At 41.9% G+C, this 24,543-nt stretch overlaps 1 protein-coding gene across 1 annotated transcript in view; it reads right to left on the bottom strand.

Moving 5' to 3' along the window:
• Positions 1-7,843: 7,843 nt before the first annotated feature.
• The window catches only part of MDFIC2 (MyoD family inhibitor domain containing 2), a 95,565-nt gene continuing 78,865 nt past the window's right edge, over positions 7,844-24,543 (bottom strand). The window contains exons 2-3 of the mRNA XM_077450989.1: positions 23,971-24,216; positions 7,844-8,398 (exon numbers count right to left, since the gene is read on the bottom strand). Coding sequence (XP_077307115.1) covers positions 8,139-8,398; positions 23,971-24,216 — 506 coding nt within the window. The 3' untranslated portion in view covers positions 7,844-8,138. The remainder of the gene's footprint in view (positions 8,399-23,970; positions 24,217-24,543) is intronic.

The following is a 24,543-nucleotide window of genomic DNA, read 5'->3' as shown; positions in this document are numbered from 1 at the left end:
AGGACAGGGATCTACTGCTCCCTGTCATCAGGAGCAGTGATTACTGTCATGTCAGTGGTAGCCCATCCCCCCTAAAATTAGAATCTCTCCCTAGGACACACTTAACCCCTTGATCTCCCCCTAGTGTATAACCCCTTCCCTGCCAGTTAGGGTGACCACATTTCCAAACTGCTATTCAGGGACCACCCCCTCAAAAGGATTTTTGATACCTTTTATGCCATTTTTTTTGGGGGACTGTCCTGGGCAGTCTGGGACATGTATTAAGGTATTAGTAAGGGCTGTTGGCGCTACCTATGTTGGATTGCTTTAACTTCTACTAAAATTATATTACCTCTATCTCTTAACCCAAGCTATTTATCAGGTACTTATAGGGGATAAATAACATCAATAAATGTGCCACGGACTTCTAACCAGGTCTGGGGAATTAAAGGGCGGCAGCAACCTTTAGGTGTCTTTTTTGATTTTCCATAAGCGCGGCTATCTGCACACATATTTTCTAGTCTGGGATATGTGGTCACCCTACTGCCAATGTCATTTACACAGTAATCAGTGCATTTTTATAGCACTGATCGCTGTATAAATGACAATGGTCCCAAAATAGTGTCAAAAGTGTCCGATGTATCCGCCATAATGTCGCAGTCACGATACAAAAACGCAGATCACGGCCATTACTAATAAAGAAAAAAAATTAACAATAAAAATGCCATAAATCTATCCTAACTTTTGCGCAAACCAATCAATATACATATATCATATATATCATATATATATATAATACATCATATATATATATATAATATAATTATTATTATATTATAATATATATCGGCCTAAACTGAGGAAAAATTTGTTTTTATATATTTTTGGGGATATTTATTATAGCAAAAAGTAAAAAAAATATTGCTTTTTTTTTTCAAAATTGTTGCTTTTTTTTGTTTATAGCGCAAAAAATAAAAACCACAGAGGTGATCAAATACCACCAAAAGAAAGATCTATTTGTGGGTAAAAAAAAAGACATCAATTTTATTTTGGTGTAATGCCGCACGGCCCCGCAGTTGTCAGATGAATCTACGCAGTGCCGAATCACAAAAAGCGCTCTGGTCAGGAAGGGGGTAAATTCTCGCAGGGCTTAAGCGGTTAAGGCAAATTTAAGATTCTCTATGAAAAAAATGGTTGCAAAAAAATAAATAAAAAATTAACGTGTGATTTTGCAGGGAAAGGAGCCATATTGTATGTGGAATACAGCAACTGGCTACTCAGAAAAATAAATGATTGTTTGTATGTAGGCAGTGACCGTTTTATATTTATCCTTTTTGAATGAATTATCGCTTTAAGACTCCAATTGGCGAATTTACTTTGACGATACCTTGGACATCTGTGCTGAGCGCCGCTCTCTGGTTTATGGTGTTTATTGTTTTTCTAAGCGGCTGTATTTTTCCACAGGCTCTTGCAAACTTCTGATGAAGCCGTCTGATTATCTAAGCAAGAGTAATTACAAGTGCCATCCATTTAAGCAGCCTTCCATTCCAAATTCACAAGAGATGTTTTAAGGAGCATCTGCTGAAATCTCCAATAACATGATTTTTAATGCGCTCCATTCGTTTGCTTTTCCAGAACTGGTTTAAGACATTCTGTTATAACAGAGAGCGAATATAAATGTTTTAAGTGTAGCTGAGTGCATTATTAAAGTATACCCGTGGTGTGACTTTAGTCGTTCTATTGGCTGCTGTGTTAGGTCTTTTGATTGCCACTTTTGTTTCATTTTAAAGAATCAACTAGATTTATATGATGTATTGGCTCTCTATGTAATACAAAGCGCAATAGTTCAGAGCAACCAACTAGTAATCTGTAATCTGATTGGTTGCTGCTGACTTTTGCTTTAGACATTTTTAGTCTTTACATTTTTTATAGAGTGCTTAACCGCTTGCCAACCAGTCGCTGTCATTATACAGATCCTGCAAATTGCCGTAGCTGTACGTCTGTCTCTTTAACAGCCATAGCAGGCACGAGCGCCCGCTGCACGGCAGGGAAGCTGATGCGTGTGGCCGGCACCCGCGATCGCTCCACAGAGAGCCAGAACGGGGATCTGTCAAGGTCAACAAACAGACCCCCGTTCTGTCAGGTTAATACTGAGTGATCGTCTGTTCCTAGTGATTAGGAACAGCGATCTCTCTGTGCTCCCAGTCAGTTCCCTCCCCCCACAGATAGAAACACCTCCCAGGGAACACATTTAACTCCTTGATCACCAATAGTGTTAACCCCATCCCTGCCAGTGTCAGCAGTAAGCCATTACATCAGAGTAATTCGAGCATTTTTATAGCACTGATCACTGTATAGATGTCGCTGATCACCGACCATTACTAGTAGTTTGCGCAAACCAATCAATATAAGCTTATTGCAATTTTTTTACCAAAAATTTGTAGAAGAATGTATATTGGCCTAAACTGATAAAGACATTTTGTTTTTATCAATTTTTTTGGGTATTTATTATTATTTTTATTTTTTTAAAATTGTCGTTTTTTTTTTGTTTATAGTGCAAAAAATAAAAACCCCAGAGGTGATCAAATACCACCAAAAGAAAGCTCTATTTGTGGTCAAAAAAATTATAAATGATGTTTGGGTACAGTGTTGTCATTCAAAATGTGAGAGTGCTGAAAGCTGAAAATTGGTCTGGGCAGGAAAGTATATACGTGCCGTGTATTGAAGTGGTTTAGGTAGGTATGTGTCCCTGACCTACAGTGATGATGTTTCCCCCATTGTTATATATTCCACACAGACTTTTCTAAAGCCCACCTCTAGGCCAAGACAAAAAAAAATCTCTCTCTCTCTCCGTTATCCACTGCCACCCATGCACTGTTAAGAAAAACCTTCCCACCGTGACAGCTAAGTTGTGGAGATCCCACATCATGCCATTCGACCTGATTAAGACCAAGCTATCCTGGATAATGATCAACGAAAAAACCTCTCAGCCATCCTCAATGATACTCATCCACAGATTTGGGAGCCTTGGATTAACTTACCTGATAGGGCACTTGTAGAGTCTGAAGGTACTTCTGGAGACCAAGCTTGGAGTATTATCATTGCACCAAACACCTTACTTGCCCTTTACTTTTCCCTTTTTCTTTTCATTTTTCTTCTTCCTCGACTACACCCCCAGGCTGGGTATCTGGAGCCTGGGAATTCTTTTATGTATGGGGGGGATAGGCGTAAAGGACTACTCTCAGGCCTTTTCCTGTTTTGAATGTTATTATTGGTTGATCTTGATGGATAACCATTTTCTTTATTAAACATTTATATTTGTTTGATATGCAGTACCTGAAATTTAACAATAAAAACGACTGGAAAATAAAAAAACACCTTCTGAAACACAGTTTTACTTACACAAGTCCACCATCACCACATCTTTTCTGGTATTGGAGACCAGTGATTGAAAGCTTCATCCTAGCCTGTCAATTGGTCTTGCTGCCACCCCTTGAATCATGACATGATGCCACTGCTTGAAGTCTTTCGAGCCTCGTGGACACTTTTTGTTGGACTCTTCTATCCAATAGGATGCATCCATGCCATCTGGGAGTGATGTGTACACTGGAGGAATAAGAAGGAACTGCCAACACTGCAGTCCAGGTAAGAAAACCAGATTCCATTTTACTGAAGTCACACCCTCCGGATGAAAGACAACATGCTTGTATTTGCCAGCTACTTTTATATAAACAGAACTTTGAATAAAATGTACAAAAAACTTATATTTTATGTCATGTTTATATGCCCAGACAGCAGTGTTCATTATTGTTGCTGGATGATGCAAAGCTGCAGAATCCTATTGTAGGGAACATAACAAAGCCCCCAAACCATCCCCAATGGGAACAAGAAAAAAATGAATACCAGCCAAATGTTTGGTTTAGGATAGAGTGGGGAACAGTTATATTTTCTCTCATTTAAATGTATGTCTTTGAAGATTTTCTTTACTACCCACCTTGTGACTCCTGTGGGGACAAGCCAGTTGTCACCAGAAAAGGAAGTCCCAGACAGTAACGAAAACCCAAACAAGGCTGTAACCCTTTGCCTTTTTACTAAATTTGTTTTTGGCCATGTTCTCATTGGAAGAATGTACCTTCAATTTTTCCGAAAAAGGCTCTCTCCTACCCCTGCCCTCTCCCCATCAAAAATATAAAAAGGCAGTTTCGACAGAAGTTGGATTTAGGAGCTGAATACCTAAGTAGCAAGTAGGGTCAAAGCCTAGTTAGTGCATGCTCAAGTTCGGCAGCAGCATGGTTCTGTGTTAGCCATGTAATAAATTTAAAAATGCACATTTTGTTTAAATAACCTTGTGGAATAGATTTACTAAGGAGTAGTGGTTAGTGAATAGGGTGAATCTGTGTTAATTTCAATAATCCAATCCTGTGCAATCAAAAATCCCTTTTTTTAACTTCCTTCACACATGATTTGGTATTTAATGAGGATATACAGTAGCTTTAACTTATTAATAATATAATAATAATATAAATCTAATGAGTTAATACCGAATTCCAAGTTCACTTAGTGAACACACCCCCTGTGTGAAAGTATATTCGCCGTGTCCCTTGCATGTTTAGTTATAGCAAATAATATTACTTTGCCACACTAAAAGTATGCAAACCACACTTATTTAGTGCAATAGTGAAAAACAAAAAAGTAAAAAATAAATATTATTATTATTATTATGATATAGGATTTATATAGCGCCAACAATTTGCACAGCGCTTTACAACATAAGGGCAGACAGTACAGTTACAATACAATTCAACACAGGAGGAATCAGAGGACCCTGCTCGTTAGAGCTTACAATCTAGGACAGGGGTCTCCATACTTTCCAAAACGAGGGCCAGCTTATTATCCTTCAGACTTTAGGAGGGCCGGATTGGGGGCAGAAAATGTCCTGAGCCCAGCATCAATGAGAATAAATATGGCCTCAAGGTTGGTGGTCAGTAGGAGGAATAATAGTGCCCCTATTAGTAAAAGGAATAGTATCCCATCATTGGTATCAGTGGAAGAAATAGTGCCCCCTTGTTGGTGTTAGTGGGAGGAATAGTGCCCAAAGAGCCAGATAAAGGCTAGCAAAGGGCCACATCTGGCCCTCGGGCCGCAGTTTGGAGATCCCTGATTTAGAAGATATCGGAATAAGAACAAATAAAGTCTACTTCATATAAATGTAATAAAAGTAACAGCCCCAATCCAATAATGAAGCACCACTGTGTGACGAAAGATGTCTAGTTGCAGGAAATGCCAAGATCACCACTATAAGAGACAGACTCTTACCAGAACAGACAGACTCTGTTATGGAGTCAAATAAGCATGTAAATAATATCCAGTCAACAGGTGCTGCGACCCATGTTGCTTGATCAGATTTGCGTGGTGTCTCCAATTTCCCAAACATATATTAGATATGCATGGCAACCATTACATTGGGATATAGGACCATGAAATCAGAATAGAAATACCCACATAGTGTAAATCTTCAAAAAGTTAGATCCGCCCAACACATTTCGTCATAACTGTTACATAATGTCAGTTATGGCGAAACACAGTGGTGCTTAATTATTGGATTGGGACTGCTACTTTCATTACATTTATATGAAGTGGACTTTTTTGTTCTTATTCACATATATATATTTTGTCACTGTTTTGTTTTTCACTATTGCACTAAATTTGTGTGTTTTGCATATTTGTAGTTCAGCAAAGTAATATTTTTTGCTATCTAGTTGCACAGTGTGTCTGACTGTTTTTTTTTGCCAGTGGCTTTGTTTTGCACCTGCCAGCACATTTTCTATTTTAAATGTGTAATATTTAAATACAGAACTACCAAACGGTCTGTTTTCTTAAAGTATATCTAAAGCCAGTATTTTTTTATTATTCTGGATAGAGAGGGAAATGGTCAGAACGCCAAGAGCCCATTGACACCTATTAATTGCAATGGGTTACAATAACCAGTTACTGCAAGGCATTGGCACCCTTTAATGCACAGGTGTGTTGTTGTGAGCTGCATTCAAAAAAGAAAGGTCCAATTGTTAGTCCCTTCTGGTGCTTTGCCAGACAGTTCATTTGAATGGGCTACCTCAATGTAACACACCCTAATGTACAACATATCACACGTTAATCAACGGGCATTAAGACAAGACTGAATGGGCCCTAATATCCACATTTACCACCCATTTCTTATTGTCTAGATTTTTCTTGACTTGCTGTCCTGTTGACAGAGCAAATTGTGAGAAGTGTCATTATTCAAGGGTTTGTCCTCTATATCTATTCTGGGGGCAATTCAAAATTTTGGATTTTTCCATCATTTTCATTCCTAGTGACAGCTAATTAAGACAAATAAGGAAAGTAAATCTTCCTAACAGGGAACCAGGCAACAGTAGAAATTGGACAGGAGTTCTACCCCTTTACTACTCCATTCTTAAAAAGAAAAAGTCATGATTGAGGCCATCTAGGCGGAAACTAGTCACCCTTTTGCTGGCTGTATTTTATCTTTGTACCGATAAAAGCAGACTTTTTTACTGCCATGTACTGTTCTGCCAACGTTTTCTGAGGATCAAGTGTCTTCAAGGCTTCAGCAACCTGTGTCTGAACACCAGTACTTCAGACTTGGAGGATTCTGGGGAGGTTGCAGCACTGCATTGTGTATCTATTAGGCTGGGTTCACACTGCTGCGGGGGGAGATCCGGATGTGATTCGCACAGCAAATCACATCCGATCTCCGTAGCACTGCGAGTTCAGCCATACAGATAGTATGGCTGAACTCGCAGCTGTCCCGCAGCAAACTCGCACAGGACCCTTTTTTGGGTCCGCAACGGAATCGGATCGCATGGGGGTTCACACCATGCGATCCGATTCCTGTGCGAGTCGGCAGATCGCACTGCGATATGCCGACGGATCTGGGGGTGTCATTAACATAACATTGACACCCCCAGCCGTCCGCATAGGGCAGTGTGAACTGCCGGCGGGAGGTGAGCGATGCGGGAAAACGCCGCGGATTCGCGGCGTTCCCGCATCGCAATAGTGTGAACCCGGCCTTAAAAAATAAAAATGGGGCTTAGGCTAGGTTCACATTGCTGCGATGCGGGAACGCCGCGAATCCGCGGCGTTTTCCCGCATCGCATACCTCCCGCCGGCAGTTCACACTGCCCTATGCGGACGGCTGGGGGTGTCAATGTTATGTTAATGACACCCCCAGATCCGTTGGCATATCGCAGTGCGATCTGCCGACTCGCACAGGAATCGGATCGCATGGTGTGAACCCCCATGCGATCCGATTCCGTTGCGGACCCAAAAAAGGGTCCTGTGCGAGTTTGCTGCGGGACAGCTGCGAGTTCAGCCATACTATCTGTATGGCTGAACTCGCAGTGCTACGGAGATCGGATGTGATTTGCTGTGCGAATCACATCCGGATCTCCCCCCGCAGCAGTGTGAACCCAGCCTTAAGGCTAGGTTCACACTATTGCGATGCGGGAACGCCGCGAATCCGCGGCGTTTTCCCGCATCGCTCACCTCCCGCCGTCAGTTCACACTGCCCTATGCGGACGGCTGGGAGTGTCAATGATATGTTAATGACACCCCCAGATCCGTCGGCATATCGCAGTGCGATCTGCCGACTCGCACAGGAATCGGATCGCATGGTGTGAACCCCCATGCGATCCGATTCCGTTGCGGACCCAAAAAAGGGTCCTGTGCGAGTTTGCTGCGGGACAGCTGCGAGTTCAGCCATACTATCTGTATGGCTGAACTCGCAGTGCTACGGAGATCGGATGTGATTTGCTGTGCGAATCACATCCGGATCTCCCCCCGCAGCAGTGTGAACCCAGCCTTAGATGTACTTTAAGACAATTGTGGCAGTTGCCTGTGGTCCACAAACTCTGCTACCAAACTGAGCATACAAGGTGAAATTGCATCTCTTTTTGACATGGCCATTCCTGATAAGGTGTTGTTTTCTACTATGCCCTCGACAGTCCTGATGTGGGGAGCATAGCTGAAAACTACTCCTATTATATCTCATAGATCAGACTGGTCAACCATAGATTGTAGACATTGAAAATGCTGATGGATAAAAAACTTGTGTTGGGATGGTGAAGTGAAGCATTATAATAAGAGATAGTCAGTTCAGTTCAGTGATAACAAATTTCCGAGATCTCCATTGCAAATTCCAGGCATTCACCTGACTCCTGGCAAGCATCAAACAGGCCGCAGTCACAGTCACAGTTACAGTTGCAGTCAGAGTTAGCTTGCTCCTCGTCAGAGGTGTGGTAGTACCGACGGGACGGGCAGCATAAGCTGGTCACCATATTCTCACACATGCTTGGTAACATAAGTAGGAAATCGCAGAAGTGGCAGAATAGGCAGGCCAAGATAAGAGAGGCACATTCACCTGTAGGGGGACAGCACAAGTTATAAGAAACATCGGTTTTGAAAGAAGACTCCACTTTTAACCCATTTTCTCGATAAACTCCCTCTTACACCTCGTTGTTTGAATGTAAGATTAATTTACAGAGCCTTTTCTGGTGTGACTAAGGTCAATCGTCATATCAGAAATTAAATTCCACAGAGAATTCCTTTGATAACTGCTATACGTGTGTGCAAATATAACAATTAACGTAGAACTAAAGCCTAAATTGTTTTTTTTTCTTTCATTTTGAATAAAGTAAAGCTGGCCATACACAGAGAAGTTCATCTGGTCACCCACATGATGCTGAATTCCCCTGAGCAGTTGACCATGCTTATGCTTATAATGCCGCGTACACACGATCGAATTGTATGACGGACTTAGTCCATCATACAATCCGGCGGACAATCCGGCGGACTTTCTACCGAACGGACTTGGCCACACACGGATACACAAAAAGTCAGACGAAAGCTTGCGCGATGACGTACAGCACGTACGATGGGACTAGAAATAGGAAGTCCAAGACACAGCAAAGCACCCTTTGGGTTCCTTCTGCTGACTTTGCGTTAGTGGAAGTTTGGTTAGAGACGATTCGCGCTTTTCAGACTTCAGCTTAATTCGTCCGTTATTTTTTTTTTTTATTTATTCTCGAATTGGAATATTAATCATAAGATGAGGATGAATAAAGACATTTGTGATAACTCTGTGTGAATAAAAGCAGCAAAGCAACTTCACTTTTCTCGCATTATGAAGAAGAAAAGAATGTGCTATATTAAAAGATCACAAAATTAGCAGCATGACGAATATGCTAGCTTCAATACGAACACTAGTTTTACAAGACAGAGCGCTTCCGCCCTGTAAATCCTTTCTGGGCATGCGCCATTCTTAGTCCGTCGGACTAGCATACTGACGAACGTATTGTCCGCTGAAACCAAAGTACGACGGGAAGATTGGTGTGCAAACCGGCCTTCTTAGTACTCCGGACTTCACGCTGAAAAAGTCCGCTGAAGCCCACACACGATTGGATTGTCCATTGAAATGCGTTTCAACGGACTAAGTACATCATACCATTCGATCGTGTGTACGCGGCATTAGACAACGTTTTCCTGGAAACTGTATTTATACTATTATATATATTCGGTGCTGGAGGTGCCAGAAAAGCCCTGTGTGTGTGTGTATATATATACAGTGGTGTGAAAAAGTGTTTGCCCCCTTCCTCATTTCCTGTTCCTTTGCATGTTTGTCTCACTTAAGTTTTTCCGAACATCAAACCAATTTAAACAATAGTCAAGGACAACACAAGTAAACACAAAATGCAATTTGTAAATGAAGGTGTTTATTATTAAAGGTGAAAAAAAATCCAAACCATCATGGCCCTGTGTGAAAAAGTGATTGCCCCCTAAACCTAATAACTGGTTGGGCCACTCTTAGCAGCAACAACTGTAACCAAGCGTTTGCGATAACGTGCAATGAGGCTTTTACAGCGTCCTGGAGGAATTTTGGCCCACTCATCTTTGCAGAATTGTCCTAATTCAGTTACATTAGAGGGTTTTCGAGCATGAACGGCCTTTTTAAGGTCATACCACAACATCTCAATAGGATTCAGGTCAGGACTTTGGCTAGGCCACTCCAAAGTCTTCATTTTGTTTTTCTTCAGCCATTCGGTGGTGGACTTGCTGGTGTGTTTAGGATCATTGTCCTGCTGCAGAACCCAAGTTCGTTTCAGCTTGAGTACACGAACAGATGGTCGGACATTCTCCTTCAGGATCTCTTGGTAGACAGCAGAATTCATAGTTCCTTTTATCACGGCAAGTCTTCCAGGTCCTGAAGCAGCAAAACAGCCCCAGACCATCACACTACCACCACCATATTTTACTGTTGGTATAATGTTCTTTTTATGAAATGCAGTGTTCCTTCTATGCCAGATATACTTGGACACACACCTTCCAAAGAGTTCCACTTTTGTCTCATCGGTCCACAGAATGTTGTCCCAAAAGTCTTGGGGATCATCAAGATGTGTTGTGGAGAAATTGAGACGAGCTTTGATGTTCTTTTTGCTCAGCAGTGGTTTTCTCCTTGGAACTCTGCCATGCAGGCCATTTTTGCCCAGTCTTTTCCTGATGGTGGAGGCATGAACGCTGACCTTAACTGAGGCAAGTGAGGCCTGCAGTTCCTTGGACGTTGTTGTGGGGTCTTTTGTGACCTCTTGGATGAGTCGTCGCTGCGCTCTTGGGGTAATTTTGGGCGGCCGGCCACTCCTGGGAAGGTTCACCACTGTTCCATGTCTTCGCCATTTGTGGATAATGGCTCTCACTGTGGTTCGCTGGATTCCCAAAGCTTTGGAAATGGCTTTATAACCCTTTCCAGACTGATAGATCTCAATTACTTTCTTTCTCAATTGTTCCTGAATTTCTTTGGGTCTCGGCATGATGTGTAGCTTTTAAGGATCTTCTGGTGGACCTTACTGTGTCAAGCAGCTCCTATTTAAGTGATGCCTTGATTGTTAACAGGTGTGGCAATAATCAGGCCTGGGTGTGGCTAGAGAAATTGAACTCAGGTGTGGACAACCACAGTTATAGTATGTTTTAACAAGGGGGGCAATCACTTTTTCACACAGGGCCATGATGGTTTGGATTTTTTTCACCTTTAATAATAAACACCTTCATTTACAAATTACATTTTGTGTTTACTTGTGTTGTCCTTGACTATTGTTTAAATTGGTTTGATGTTCCGAAACACTTAAGTGTGACAAACATGCAAAGGAACAGGAAATGAGGAAGGGGGCAAACACTTTTTCACACCACTGTATATATATATATATATATATATATATATATATATATATATATATATATATACAGTATCTCACAAAAGTGAGTGCACACCTCAAATTTTTATAAATATTTTATTATATCTTTTCATGTGACAACACTGAAGAAATGACACTTTGCTACAATGTAAAGTAGTGAGTGTACAGCTTGTATAACAGTGTAAATTTACTGTCCCCTCAAAATAACTCAACACACAGCCATTAATGTCTAAATTGCTTGCAACAAAAGTGAGTACACCCCTAAGTGATAATGTCCAAATTGGGCCCAACTACCCATTTCCCTCTCTGGTTCCATGTGACCCGTTAGTGTTACAAGATCTCAAGTGTGAATGGGGAGCAGGTGTGTTAAATTTGGTGTTATTGCTCTCACTGTCACATGGCACCTCATGGCAAAGAACTCTCTGAGGAGCTGAAAAAAAAGAATTGTTGCTCTACATATAGATGGCCTAGGCTATATGAAGATTGCCAAGACCCTGAAACTGGGCAAAGACCATACAGCGGTTTAACAGGACAGGTTCCACAAGAGTTACAAAAAAGTTGAGTTCACATTCTCAGCATCATATCCAGAGGTTTTCTTTGGGAAATAGAGTGCTGCCGGCAATGTTGCCGATGTTGAAGGGGTGGGGGGGTGGGGAGGGTCAGCCCGTCAGTGCTCAGACCAAACGTTGCACACTGTATCAAATTGGTTTGCATGGCTGTCATCCCAGAAGGAAGCCTCTTCTAAAGATGATGCACAAAAAAGCCTGCAAAGAGTTTGCTGAAAACTAAGGACATGGATTGCTGGAACCATGTCCTGTGGTCTGATGAGACCAAGATAAATGTATTTAGGTCAGAAAATGTAAAGTGTGTGTGGCGGCAACCAAGTGAGGAGTACAAAGACAAGTGTGTCTTGTCTACAGTCAAGCATGGTGGTAGGAGTGTCATGGTCTGGGGCTGCATGAGTGCTGCCGGCACTGGGGATCTACAGTTCATTGAGGGAACCATGAATGCCAACATGTACTGTGACATACTGAAGCAGCGAATGATCCCCTCCCTTTCGGAGACTGGGCCGCAGGGCAGTATTCCAACATGATAACGACCCCAAACACACCTCCAAGGCGACCACTGCCTTGCTAAAGAAGCTGACGGTAAAGGTAATGGACTGTATGTCTCCAGACCTAAACCCTTTTGAGCACCTGTGGGGGGATCCTCAAATGGACGGTGGAGGAGCGCAAGGTCTCTAACATCCACCAGCTCTGTGATATCGTCATGGAGGAGTGGAAGAGGACTCCAGTGGCAACCTGTCAAGCTCTGGTGAACTCCATGCCCAAAAGGGTTAAGGCAGTGCTGGAAAATAATGGTGGCCACACAAAATAGTGAAACTTTGGGCCCAATTTGGACATTTTCACTTAGTACTCACTTTTGTTTCCAGCAGTTTAGACATTATTGGTTGTGTGTTGAGTTATTTTGAGGGGACAGCAAATTTACACTGTTATACAAGCTGTTTACTCTCTACTTTACATTGTAGCAAAGTGTCATTTCTTCAGTGTTGTCACATGAAAAGATAGAATAAATTATTTACAAAAATGTGGGGGCTGTACTCACTTTTGTGAGGTACTGTGTATATATATATATATATATATATATATATATATATATATATATATATATATATATATATATATATATATATATATATATATCCCACGCCAGGCCTCTATCAACTGTGTGTATATATATATATATATATATATATATATATATATATATATATATATATATATATATACAGTTGATAGAGGCCTGGCGTTGGAGGCCCATTTGGCTGGCCGTTGAGACAAAAAAAGACATTGGAAATATGTGCACTTGTGAACATAACCTATATCCATTACTGTATCCTTAAAGCAGTATTAAACCCAAAAGAAAACATGTATTATATTGCAGCTTATCAGTTCTTTAGATGTGATGGCTTCATTGTTTTGTTTTTTTAGGCTTTCTTTCAATTTTTAGCTGGTGAACCAGACAGCATGTCTGTTATTTTTCCAAAAACCCAGCTTTTTCAGCTCTCCAGCAGAATGTATAAGTTTACATGGATGAGACAAACCACTTAACACTGGCAGGGGTGATTAAAATGATCATCTTTTATTTATTTATTCAAAACACCAAAAGGAAAAAATAGTTTGCTTTAACTGATTATAAAGTTTGAACTGAAGTTTAAATTCAACCTGGTTTTAAATCTGCTAATCCATCTAACATTCCCCTACCCCCAAACTGACAATGCTGCTGTCTGCTGTGTTTTCTGTGCTCATTCCTCCAGAGCTGTGTCTCACTAATATAGGAGGTGTGTTACTGGCCAGATCACCAGGTGAAAACAGAAGGGAATAAAAGCCAAAGAAAAGAAAATAAGAATGCAGCCACCAAATTGAAAGTTTGGTACTTAAAAATTTCCATAGGTGACGCTATTTATTTATTTTTTACAAGTTATCAGTTCAGCATTACAGAGGGGGTCCTGGGCTAGAATTGTTGCTCTTGCTCGAATGCACGTGGAAATATCTCACATGTGTGATTTGAACGCCATTTACATATGTGGGTGTGACTTACGTATGCGTTCGCTTCTGAGCAGGAGGCACTTTACTTTTTTTTTATTGTTTATTTTACCTTTATTTTTTTAATTTTTACACTTTCTTTTTAAACATTTTTTTTTTTAATCACTTTTATTCCTATTACAAGGAATGTAAATATCCCTTGTAATAGGAATACTGCATGACAGGTACTCTTTATGTGGAGCTCTGGGGTCAGTAAGACCCCAGATCTATCCTTCAGGATGGAAAAAAAAAAACTGTCTCTGCCTTTCCAGCCGCGTCCCCGGCATTGTTTACTTTCACCGGTCCAGATGTGACGTCATAACCCTCGGGCCTCTGACGGTCATAGAGATGACTGGGGACCATCTGGTCACCGGAAATCTCTATGATCAACGTACGGCAGCGGCGGTAGAAGCACTGGATCACTGCTATGATTGTTCTTTCGGTGCACAGAATCACGCGGCTGAAAAAGATGATATCTGAATGATGCCTGTAACTGCAGGCATCATTCAGATATCAAAGATGGAAATTCTTGTTTAACCATTGTTTTAAAATGTCTGTACATTATTTAAATACTGATTAATTCATTTTTAAACAATGTAGAAATAAAATTTGAAATATTAAAAATATATTAGCATATGTATGGTTGCCTCTAAAATCCCACCACAAAGTGTTTACAATTTGACAATTTAATAAAGGGTTGATGGCAACTACACCCCGAATCGTCAAGGCGGATTTACTCGACTTGATCCATGTTTCCTATCATCGCGATGCTGTAGTAGGGATGAGGAGTAGAGGGAGACAGACACATACAAGATAGTTTGTGAAGGTCTCAGGGGTCTGGGTTGCTGGACCCAGGTCTCCAACCAAGTGCTGTGGGTCACAGGCTTGTGTGGCTACTATCTCCTAGGTTTGGTCAGGCTGATAACTGCTTCTGAATGGATATCTTTTCTATATAAACTTGATTTTATTGTAAATCTGAATGCTATGGGGAAGGCTCCGGCCGAAACATGTTAGCAATTTATTTGTGCTCAATAAAGATTTAAGAAGAAGCCATCGAGTTGCCGTCATTTCTCGCTATTTTGATGTTTATGGGACACAACAAGCCTGAGCACCATTATTCAGCTCATCATTCTACAATCATGCGGTAGAGCTTGGGTGAGTTTTTTTCTACATGATAACCGCTTCTGTCTAGGGGAAGTAAAGGCAGTAGACTGTTTCTCTACCTAAGCACAAGCAATATCCAGAATTATAGAGAAGAGACACTGCTAAAAAAGTGCAGAGAGTTAGAAGAGAAGAGACGGGCGGGTGGGGGGTGGGGGGATTGTTTACCAAAGGCAAATAGACTGTGCAAGTGTAGTTGCTCTCTGCAATGACATTTGCACCAGAGCTTAGCAAGTGAGGGAAAGCAGTGCTGGCTTCCATCTACCGTGTTTTCCCAAAAATAGGCCTGAGTCTTATATGAATTTTGGCAACAAAAGACACAGTAGGGTTTATTTTCGGGGTAGGTCTTATCATGCCATGTGCCCCCTCTCCCTCCCTGCCTGTCAAGAATCCCCCAATGGAACCAAGCAAAAGTGGTTGTAAAATCCTAGAATCCACTCTATTACATTATTATATTCTGTAATATAATTGTGCCAAATACCTTCTTATCAGTGGTGGCTTATGGTATTTTTGTGGTTGGCCAGGACGGGCTGCGGGGGTCATGAGCAGTACAGTCCCTCCCCCCTGTCTGTCAGTCAGGGACTGCACTTACCCCATCTCGCGATCAGTGATCCGGGCGGCGGACGTTTCCTCCCTTGGTTCCCCAGTGGCTTCTCTCCAGGCTGGGGGCGTTTCCTCCCTCGGTTCCCCAGCGTCTCCTCCCTCCTCCTCCTCCTGGCGGCTGATCAGATCTCATTTCTGGCCAATCAGGTGATGGGTCTCATGACCTGCTTCCTGATTGGCTGGGAGGAGAATCAGTGTACAAATAGGGAATTTTCATTCGCTATTGTCACACAACTGGGTGGGCTTGGATCGCAGTGCTCTGCGCCCCGATCCCACCCTTTTTTGAAGCCTATTATAGCCACTGGTTCTAATCACATGCTTCAAAAAAACACCCCCTCCATTGGAGTTCAGGCATCCAGCACCCTGTATGTAGATCATGGGGCCAGACGCAGGGATAGGGGGCGGCGCCCGTGCACCCCTAATGAATGGGCCACCGCTGCTTCTTATAGCACCACTCTGTGCTTCTGTGACCCGCCGGAGCTCTCTTCCCTGCTCGAGCACCGCAGAGGGGGGCCAAGATCCCTGCCGACAGCTGGGAGAATAGGAGAAGAGCAGCGGGAGGTCAACTGAGTGCAGAGTGGTGCTGTAACGAATGTATAGATAGAGTGGATTCTAGGATTTTACAACCACTTTAAAATAGGGCTTATTTTTGGGGTAGCGCTTATATTGCAGCCCTCCCCAAAAATCACAGTAGGTCTTATTTTCAGAGTAGGTCTTATTTTCAGGGAAACACAGTAGCAATTATGTGCAAGCAAAAAAATGTTTTTTATCATTTTCCTTGCATGCGAATGGGTATTCTTTGCAAATTGAAGCTTCACCTAATTTACTAAACTCTGGAGCAAAAGCTCTTGCACAGTCTATTTGTCTTTAGTAAATCAACCCCAGGGAATACGGAAAGGGAAATTAGTGTTGTTTCTGCTTTTTCACTCCAAGTGGGATGACTAAGGGTGCACGGGCTCTTTTAGAACCCCCGAAGGTAGACTGGCTCTACTTTTCATATTTGCTGCTCTTGCATGATAAGGAAAGGAATTAAAATTGTTTTGTGATTCAGTAATTCCTCTGTTTAGTGTTCTGCACTTTAATTAGACCAAAAGGTCTTTATTAGAATTTTTTGGGGATGGGACTTCCCAACAAAGCATAGTGTTTTAATCATAACTTTGCAGTAGGGATGGGCAAACGGTTCGGCCCGAACATAAGTTCGGGCCGAACTTTGGTTGTTCGGATGTTCTGCGAATACCGAATAATATGTGGTGTTTGGGGAAAATTCGGAACACCGTTAAAGTCTATGGAACATTAACATGAAAAATCAAAAGTGTTCATTTTAAAGGCTTATATGCAAGTTATTGTCATAAAAAGTGCCCCAGGGGACATGTATCAATGAAATATTTTTTTTTTTTAAACTGACGTTTTTTCGGGAACAGTGATTTTAATAATGCTTAAAGTGAAATGATAAAAGTGAAATATTCCTTTAAATTTTGTCTATAGTATGCCTGTAAAGTGGCACATGGTTCCCGTGTTTAGAACAGCTCCTGCACAAAATTACATTTCTAAAGGAAAAAAAGTAATTTAAAACTACTCGCGACTATAATGAATTGTCTATGGGAGAAATCAAAAGTGCTAATTTTAAAGGCTTATATGCATGATATAGTCATAAAAAGTGTTTGGGGACCTGGGTCCTGCCGGAGGGGACAGTATCAATGCAAACATTTTTTTTAAAACGGCCATTTTTTCGGGAGCAGTGATTTTAATATCGCTTAAAGTGAAACAATAAAAGATAAATATTCCTTTAAATTTAATACCTGAGGGGTGTCTATAGTATACCTGTAAAGTGGCACATTTTTCTCGTGCTTAGAACAGTCACTGCACAAAGTGACATTTCTACGCATGCGCCGTAGACAGCGGCGGCAGGCCGCAGAGCACGGCGATATGCCGCTTGTGTCGGCTCCCGTGCGCATGCGCGGGAGTGACATCATCGTGGCTCCTCAGTGCACCTGCGTGCTGCGGTCAACGGCGATATGCTGCGAGTGACGGCTCCCATGCACATGCGTGGGAGTGACGTCATTGCGGCTTCACCGAATGACAGCGGCGGAGCAGCGAGACCCACCGAGAAGATGAATGCACCGAATTACAGGGGACAACGGTGACTTCGCTGGCTCCTGTGTCAGGTAAGTGACACATAATGGACTACTATGCGATGCATAGTAGTCCATTATGCTTTACCTTTGCAGGGAATGAAAGAGGAAGTAAACCCATCAGGGTTTACTTCCTCTTTAAAAGTACTAGTGGCTATAATGAATTGTCGGTCCCAGCAATACAGATAAAGTAATTGAAAAAAATGGCATGGGATCCCCCACAGTCCATTACCAGGCCCTTGGGGTCTGGTATGAATATTAAGGGGAGCCTTGAACCAAAATTAAAAAAAAATTGGGTGGGGGTCCCCCCAAATTCGATACCAGGCCCTTCAGGTCTGGTATGGATATTAAAGGGAACCCTGCACCAAATAAAAAAAAATGGCATAGGGGTCCTCCTCAAAATCCATACCAGACCCTTATCTGAGCATGTAACATGGCAGGCTGTAGGAAAAGAAGGGGGGGAGAGAGTGCCCTCCCTCCTTAACCGTACCAGGCCACATGCCCTCAACATGGGGAGGCTGCTTTGGGCTAGGTTGCATACTCGGATAAGGGTCTGGTATGGATTTTTGGGGGGACCCCATGCCATTTTTTTTAATTTTGGCGCAGGGTTCCCCTTAAAAGCCATACCAGACCTGAAGGGTCTGCCATGGATTTTGAGGGGGACCCCTACACCATTTAAAAAAAAAATTGCTGCAGGTTTCCCCTTAATATCCATACCAGACCTGAAGGCCCTGGTATGTAATTTGGGGGGGATCCCCACGCAATTTTTCTTTTACGTTTAAGTTCAGCGTTCCCCTTAATATTCATACCAGACCTAAAGGGCCTGGTAATGGACTGTGGTGGATCCCATGCCATTTTTTCAATGACTTTTATGTGTATTGCCAGGACCTGACAATTCACTATAGCCACTATTACTTTTAAATTACTTTTTTTCCTTTAGAAATGTCATTTTGCTGTGGTACTTTTCTAAACACGGGAAACATGCGCCACTTTACAGGCATACTATAGACACCCCCAGGTATGAAATTTAACCACTTGAGATCCGCGCTATTGCCAAATGACGGCATTAGCGCGGACCTACATTTCCAGGACTACGTCTATTGACGTCGTCCTGGTTACGAGCGGCCTGCGCGCCCCCTGAGGGGCGCGCGCGGCGCGCTCTGTGATCGGCGAGTCCATGAGACTCGCCTGATCACCGATCCGTGTAAGGGGTCGATCCCGACCCCTTATCACGTGATCAGCTGTCAGCCAATGACAGCTGATCATGTGACAGAACGGAGCCGGTAATCGGCTATTATTCCTCCTCGCGCTGACAGCGCGAGGAGAGAAAAAAAAAGCCGATCACCGGCGGCCGTGATCGGGACATCAGTCCCGATCACGGCCAGCAATACAGCTGACCACCTGCCCCCTGCCAGTGCCCACCTGCCCACCGCAGTGCCATCCTGAATGAAAGTAAGTGCCCCCCATCAGTGCCACCCAGCAGTGCCCATAGTGCCCCCAGCGCCACCCACAGTGCCACCCACAATGCCACCCACAGTGCCATCCAGCAGTGCCACCAACAGTGCCACCCACAGTGCCCACAATCTGCCGCAAAGGTGCTGCACCCCAGTGCCGCCCATCAGTGCCCAGCAGTGCCGCCCATCAGTGCCCAGCAGTGCCGCCCATCAGTGCCCAGCAGTGCCACCTATCAGAGCCACCTATCAGTGCCACCTATCAGTGCCCATCAGTCCCATCTATCAGTGGTACCTATCAGTGCCCATCCGTGCCACTTATCCGTGCCACCCATCCATGCCATCTTATCTGTGCCCATCTTTGCCCATCAGTGCCGCCTTATCTGTGCCGATCGGTGCCGCCTTATCTGTGCCTATTAGTGCCGCCTTAACTATGCCTATCAGTGCCCACCAGTGCAGCCTATCAGTGCCCACCAATGCAGCCTATCAGTGCCCACCAATGCAGCCCATCAGTGCCCACCAATGCAGCCCATCAGTGCCCACCAATGCAGCCATCAGTGCCGCCTAATCAGCGCACTTCAATGAAGGAGAAAAATGACCAGTTTGCAAAATTGTATAACAAACTATTAAAACATGATTTTTTATTTTTATTTTTTTGCATCTTTTTTTGTTTGTTTAGCAAAAAATAAAACTCCGAGCTGTAACTAAATACCACCAAAAGAAAGCTCTATTTGTGGGAAAAAAATGATAAAAATTTCATTTGGGTACAGTGTTGTATGACCGCGCAATTGTCATTCAAAGTGCATCAGCGCTGAAAGCTGAAAATTGGTCTGGGACTGAGGGGGGTTTAAGTGCCCAGTAAGCAAGTGGTTAAAGGAATATTGAATTTTTATTGTTTCACTTTAAGCACTATTAAAATCACTGCTCCTGAAAAAACTGACGTTTTTAAAACTTTCTTTGCATTGATACATGTTCTCTGGGGGAGGACTCGGTTCCCCAAACACGTTTTATGACAATAACTTACATATAAGCCTTTAAAATGAGCACTTTTGATTATTCATGTTTGTTTCCCATAGATTTTAACTGTATTCGTGTGTTCTGCCGAGTTTTTTGCCTGTTCAGTATGTTCTGGTGCAAACCGAACTGGGGGGTGTTCGGCCCATCCCTACTTTGCAGCATGCAAATTGTAAAGATGCTTTTAAATCCCCATCAGGCACCAAGAACCATCTTAATGGATGCTGCACATTCTATGAAGTTTGCATATGTGGGCCGCTTTTCGTGTTTTAAAAGTGTAGGCACACCTAAATAATTTATCATGACAATTAGGCCTCTTTGCATTTTTCTGTCTGCTGCAAAAATAAGTTTACCACAAAGTACATGAAAAGAGCCTCACTACTAGTTCCCTCGTCCTGTTTTAAAATGCACAACAAATGCTAGAAAATATGCAGCAGCTTTGAAAGACATTTGCTGTACATTCTAAAAATACAAGTCTATAGAAATATTTAGCTATTAAAGAAGCGCACGATGGAAACATTTATTTCGTTTCAGATTTGTTCATTAAGTTAATAATTTTGTTTCATCATATTCATTATGTTATAATAATTTGTTTTCGGAATTAATTATTCTGATTTGTTTCGTATATTCCAATTCAGTTATATATAGTACCGGTATATTCGGTACTTTCAAATCGATTCCAATTTTGTATATTTGTTCTATTACATTCTAGTCTAATCATTTTTTTTTTCTACTTTACTTCTCTACTCTCTTCTGCTATTCTTTTTTATTCTTCTCATCATCTTATTTCACTTTTATACCTTACAGTATTTATTGCAATATGTTTCCATTTGGAATTCAAATTAATTTCTGAATTCAAATGCATTTTCAAATTTGAATTCAAATTAATTTTTAAAGTTTTTGAATTCATTATTTTGTTTCATAAAAATTTATTTGGGATTTGGTAAAATTCATTAGTATTGTGGTTTGGAAATAGTGTATAACAATGGATCTACACCAGGAGACATTGTTTTTTTTTCCTTTTTTAAATTTTTTACACTTTTTTGGTGAATGAATAGGGGTACAATGAACCTTATACTCATTTGCATAGGGGGGCCAGGATCCGGGGGCGCCATATTCCGATAAGTCACCCCCCCCACACCACTGGGCCAGGGTTGTGGGGAAGAGTTCCTTCTCTTCATCAACAGAGCCCTCTTGCCCCAAAGCATCCCACCCTTGTTGAGGGCATGTGACGTGGTACGGTTGGGGGGGAGCGCTCTCCCTCACCCCCCCTTTTCCTGCAGCCTGCCAGGTTATGTGCTCGGATAAGGGTCTGGTATGGATCACTTTTCTGGCCTGCCAGGCTGCATGTTAAAGAGGAAGTAAACCCTGATTAGTTTACTTCCTCTTTCATTCCCTGCAAAGGCAAAGCATAATGGACTACTATGCATCGCATAGTAGCCCATTATGTGTCACTTACCTGACACAGGAGCCAGTGAAGTCACCGCTGTCCCCTGTAGTCCGGCGCATCCATCTTCTTGGTGGGTCTCGCCGCTCTGCCGCTGTCATTCGGCGAAGCCGCGATGCCGTCACTCCCGCGCATGCACACGGGAGCCGCCGCGCGCGCCATATTGCCTTTGACAGTGCCTGTCTTTCGGTAAATAATAATCTACACGGTTTAGGAGATATTTCTTGAACCTACAGGTAAGCCTTACTCTAGGCTTACCTGTAGGTCAAAGTGTGTTGTAAGAGTTTACAACCACTTTAACCAGTTCCGGACCGTGTAAAATAAGTAATACAATAATAGGTAAAATAAATAAGAAAAAAATATTTATTTATTTATATTTATTTCTTTTTAAACGTGCCCCGTCCCGGCGAGCTCGCGCGCAGAAGTGAACGCATACGTGAGTAGCGCCCGCATATGAAAACGGTGTTCAAACCACGAGGGATCGTTGCAATCGGTAGAGCGAGAGCAATAATTCTAGCCCTAGACCTCCTCTGTAAGACCTCCAAAAACATGAAACCTGTAGAATTTGTTAAACGTCGCCTATGGAGATTTTTAAGAGCAAAAGTTTGTTGCCATTCCACGAGCGGGCGCAATTTTGTAGAGTGACATGATTTACTCGGCATAACATTATCTTTCACAATATATAAAGAAAAAATTGGGCTAACTTTACTGTTGTCTTATTTTTTTATTAAAAAAGGTCTATTTTTTTAAAAAAAAGTGCGCTTGTAAGACCGCTGCGCAAATATGGCGTGACAAAGTAACGACCGCCATTTTGTTCTCTAGGGCGTTAGAAAAAAATGTATAATGTTTAGGGGTTTTAAGTAATTTTCTAGCAAAAAAAAAACTGTTTTTAACTTGTAAACAACAAATCTCAGAAAGAGGCTCGGTCCTTAAGTGGTTTTAAATGTCTGGTATGGATTTTGGGGAGGTGGGGCACTATTTTTTATGTAAATTTTGGTGTGGAGTTCACCCTAAAGTCCATATTAGAACCGAAGGACCTGGTATGGATGAGGGGGACGGGGGGGACGGGGGACTCCCAAGCTTTTTTTTAAACATTTTTTTATTGGGGAGCCTGGCTGACAGCTGATCAACCGTTGTTAAGGACATGGCGGTTTCCTGTCCCGCTTCTTAACAACCAGCTATTCCACCAGCATTTAGCAGAGTTTAGGCGCTGTCAGCATTTCTCCTGCCAAAATGCTGCTGCTCCAGAAGACGCTGTTTTTTTTTTCTACCACTAAACTCTCCCATCAAATAATGCTGCTAAAAGCCTATGTGTGCATGAATAGGATAGGACAACATGCAGGGGCGTTTACAGGCAGTAAAAAAAAAAAAAAAAATCTGACATCCAAAACAGCAGCTGTAAAAATGCCCAGTGTGCATGAGGCCTAAAGGCCCTTTCACACTGATCAGTTTTACAAAAAAACTGAAGAAAACTGCTTGAAAAATGCACCCCTAGTAGGAATCATCATCTTGCTACACTTTTATACCTTACTGTATTTTAGACATGGGCAGCGTCAAAAAATTTGTTTAGTCTCATTCCATTTAGTTTCGTACAGAAAAAAAGTTGTATTTCGTAATTCGTGTCTGATATTCAATTTGGATTCGTACGAAATACGAATTTTTTGTTAGATTCGTAAACTTTTCGTTAAAATAACGAAAGTTCGTTATGATGAATTTATCACTATGAGGGGCTCCCACCACCCCTGTGCTGTGCTGACTTCCTGGGTTTTTAACTTTTAGGTTCGTTAACTTTTCGTAACAATTATGAATTTTCTTTAAGAATTTGGATCAGAAATTAGTAAACAAAAATTCATATTTCGTACTGAATTCATATGCATCAAAATTCATATTTCGGATTAGTACGAATATACGAATTTTCGGAAATTCCTACGAATTTTCGATTCGTACGAAACGAATCACACGTGTCTACTGTATTTATGGCAATATGTTTCCATTTCATATGTAGTGCTTTAGGTATATTAAATAAAAATGTAAATGCAACCAAAAAACTAAAAGTATCCGAATCAATTTGGATCATCCATTATGTTGTTATTTTATTTGGGATGCTTCAAACATTAACAAAAGGTCCAAATGAAACAAATGAATATGAATGTATTCGTTGTTTCATTATGAGTTATTTTGGATTTGTTGAAATTCGTTGCTATTCAAATCTCCATATAATGAAAATTTGGTCCAAATTTCAATTCATAATGAAACGAATGTACGACTCCTGTGAGTAAAAGGCCATAGAAAACCTAGTTCTACTAAGCTCAGCTAATTTTTTTTCCCCGTAATTATAATCATATCCAAATATACCTTCATTTTCAGTCTGGTGTGCAGAATTCTGTTTTGCTTCCTTATAAGAGAGGATTTGGTTGCATTCTTCTTTGGATTGGTAAGGGACAAGGCGCATGTTCTTCTCGTGGTTGGTCTCCTGGAAAGATTCATCCCCCGTGTCCGGACTTGGTGGTGGCTTGTGTTTCTGGGAGAGCTTCTCTTTACTCTTCTTAGATAACTTTTCGTTGGTCTTGTCTTCTCTGCTGCTGCTGGCAAGGTTCTTTTCTGCAACAAAAAGCTGTGAGAAGTTAAATCAGCTACGATCTATGTGAGCCAGTCAAGCATGGTTCACTTTCATTTGTAAAAGCTGAATTGTAAATATTTCTTCTTCCAGCAAACCAATTCCATGAACAATGTCTGTAAGATTTTTCCCAAAGTGGTTGTGAACCTCAGACATGGAACATGAACAGAGCATTTCCTTCTATACTGTGTACTTGCCTCTATCCAAAGGACTGAGTGTGGTTTCTGTCTGCTGCCTTGTCCCTCTGTTAAAGTCACTAACAGAGGAACACTCAGGCCGCGTACACACGGGCGGAATGTTCGCCCAACTTT

The sequence above is a fragment of the Lithobates pipiens genome, unplaced genomic scaffold (assembly GCF_037356315.1).
Source record: "Lithobates pipiens isolate NorthernLeopardFrog02 unplaced genomic scaffold, aLitPip1_a1.2 Scaffold_23, whole genome shotgun sequence".
Taxonomy (NCBI): Eukaryota; Metazoa; Chordata; class Amphibia; order Anura; family Ranidae; genus Lithobates; species Lithobates pipiens.
Note: the sequence above shows the minus strand (reverse complement) of the source record. Positions and strands in the feature narration are given on the sequence as shown.